The sequence below is a fragment of the Atta cephalotes genome (assembly GCF_000143395.1).
Source record: "Atta cephalotes unplaced genomic scaffold scaffold00005, whole genome shotgun sequence".
In the NCBI taxonomy this organism is placed as follows: domain Eukaryota; kingdom Metazoa; phylum Arthropoda; class Insecta; order Hymenoptera; family Formicidae; genus Atta; species Atta cephalotes.
Window position 1 is genome coordinate 6,566,173 of NW_012130069.1, and position 1,834 is coordinate 6,568,006.

The following is a 1,834-nucleotide window of genomic DNA, read 5'->3' on the forward strand; positions in this document are numbered from 1 at the left end:
TTAGTATATATATATATATATATATATATATATATATATAAGAAGAATAGTCGACTTTAAATTTAAAAATACGTACAATTTGTCTTTCTTATAAAGAACTAATCTCTAAAATTATATTTTATCCACTGATTACTTCACAGTGCAAATTAGTAATTTATTTTCGTCGTATAGAACGTTGCAAAGCTACAATATATCGGAACATTGTGTACCATTGTCAACGCCAGATTTAACGTGACCAAAATGAAATCCGAGATTACCGATCGAATAGTATGGGTTTAAGTCACCATACAAACAAACGTGGGAGATACCAGCGGGGGATATGTGGTTTATAGATAAATAGTTTATATTTAGATCGTGTAAAACTTTTGAAATATATACTAATCAAGTACAAAACTGGAACTATATAATTAATAGCGGAATTAAACCGTTATAATTGATACAACGCTATAGATTAATATAATTATAATATGTATCATATTATATAGATAATTATAAATAATTATGTATAACAAACTCATAATAAAGTTATCTATTACTCTCTGTTGTAAATCAAACCAAGAACGCCAATTTATAATACACGAATATTATATACATACGCATAATATAAATTATTTCAAATCATATTTCTTGACTGAAAAATAAGAGGATTTATTTTCAATTGGTAAGCTATTCAGCTCGACAGTAATATTTTTTTTGTAGAAAAAAATAAGGAAAATACTGTATCTTTCTAAATAAAAAAAGAAATATCGAGCTAAATAGACTTTCTATGGAATAAGTAATTTTACTGAATACTACAGAATACTGTAAATATAACATTATATAATGTTCTTTAAGTATAAATGCATTTTTTTTAAAAGAAATTTATATTTAAGACTCACGAAACTTTCAGTAATCTTATTGCACAGGTATTTTAATAAATTGGTAGCTTCAATTATACGAAACAAATTTATCGATAGTTATATTGATAATTTCATATATAGAATTATAAATGATAATAATTTGACTAAACCAAAATCATTAATTATACATATACTTTATCTTCGAAAGATAAAGCGGTAAGACAAATTTAACATTACCAGTAGTAAACGCTGCGAATGTCGACCGACCATTCTGCAATAGAAGGCAAGCGAAAACAAAGACCGCCTCCATCCTCGATAGAAAATTAACAGTCATCCCCTTTCTCCTTCCAGCATGTAGCTGCATCACCGATATCCGATTAACAAATTCGATGTCACGAGTATAAGATCCGCATTCGCATTCTATCGGTTCACCAGTCGAGTCTCTCCAGTCACTGCCAATTACTCGAGACGACACTCGTTCCGTCCCTCGGGAGTCCAGCAAGGACAAGCGTTAAAGCACTTCTCACGTTGATCCGAGGGATCCCCGGTGCAATTTTTCATCAAGAGGACTGATCTTGAGACTATGTCAGAATTTTGTAAAAGATTATGTCTCCGCGATACATCCTAGACGGCGTGTCCCAAATCGAGAGATTGCGTAAATGTCTTCACTTCTTCAAGTTAACAAGCATATCTTGTTGTATATCGAATATCGATTGTTCCAAGAAGAAAAGGAATACACGTTATATTTCTCGTTTTCTTTACTCAGCAAGATCGCGAGATGTAGAGCCTCGCGAGTGTACGCGCGATATCGTACGACAAGTTACGTGAGGACCGGTGTTCGACTTAGGCGCGGTACGAGGACAAATCCCAACAACTGCGCGCTTGGGACGCCCGGCGTCGACTGGCATTCACACAAGACCAGTAGAACCGGTCGGCGGCACACGCCGCCGTCCCGACGTCACGGCGCAGATCTCTGCCACCCCCGTACAAGACCT

General features: G+C 34.5%; 1 protein-coding gene across 1 annotated transcript in view; it reads right to left on the reverse strand.

Moving 5' to 3' along the window:
* The window catches only part of LOC105626623 (hemicentin-1-like), a 209,889-nt gene extending 208,489 nt beyond the window's left edge, over nt 1–1,400 (reverse strand). Inside the window, 2 exon segments of the mRNA XM_012207915.1 lie at nt 1,077–1,301; nt 1,304–1,400. Of these exon segments, the coding sequence (XP_012063305.1) occupies nt 1,077–1,301; nt 1,304–1,400 (322 nt within the window).
* Nucleotides 1,401–1,834: the final 434 nt, after the last annotated feature.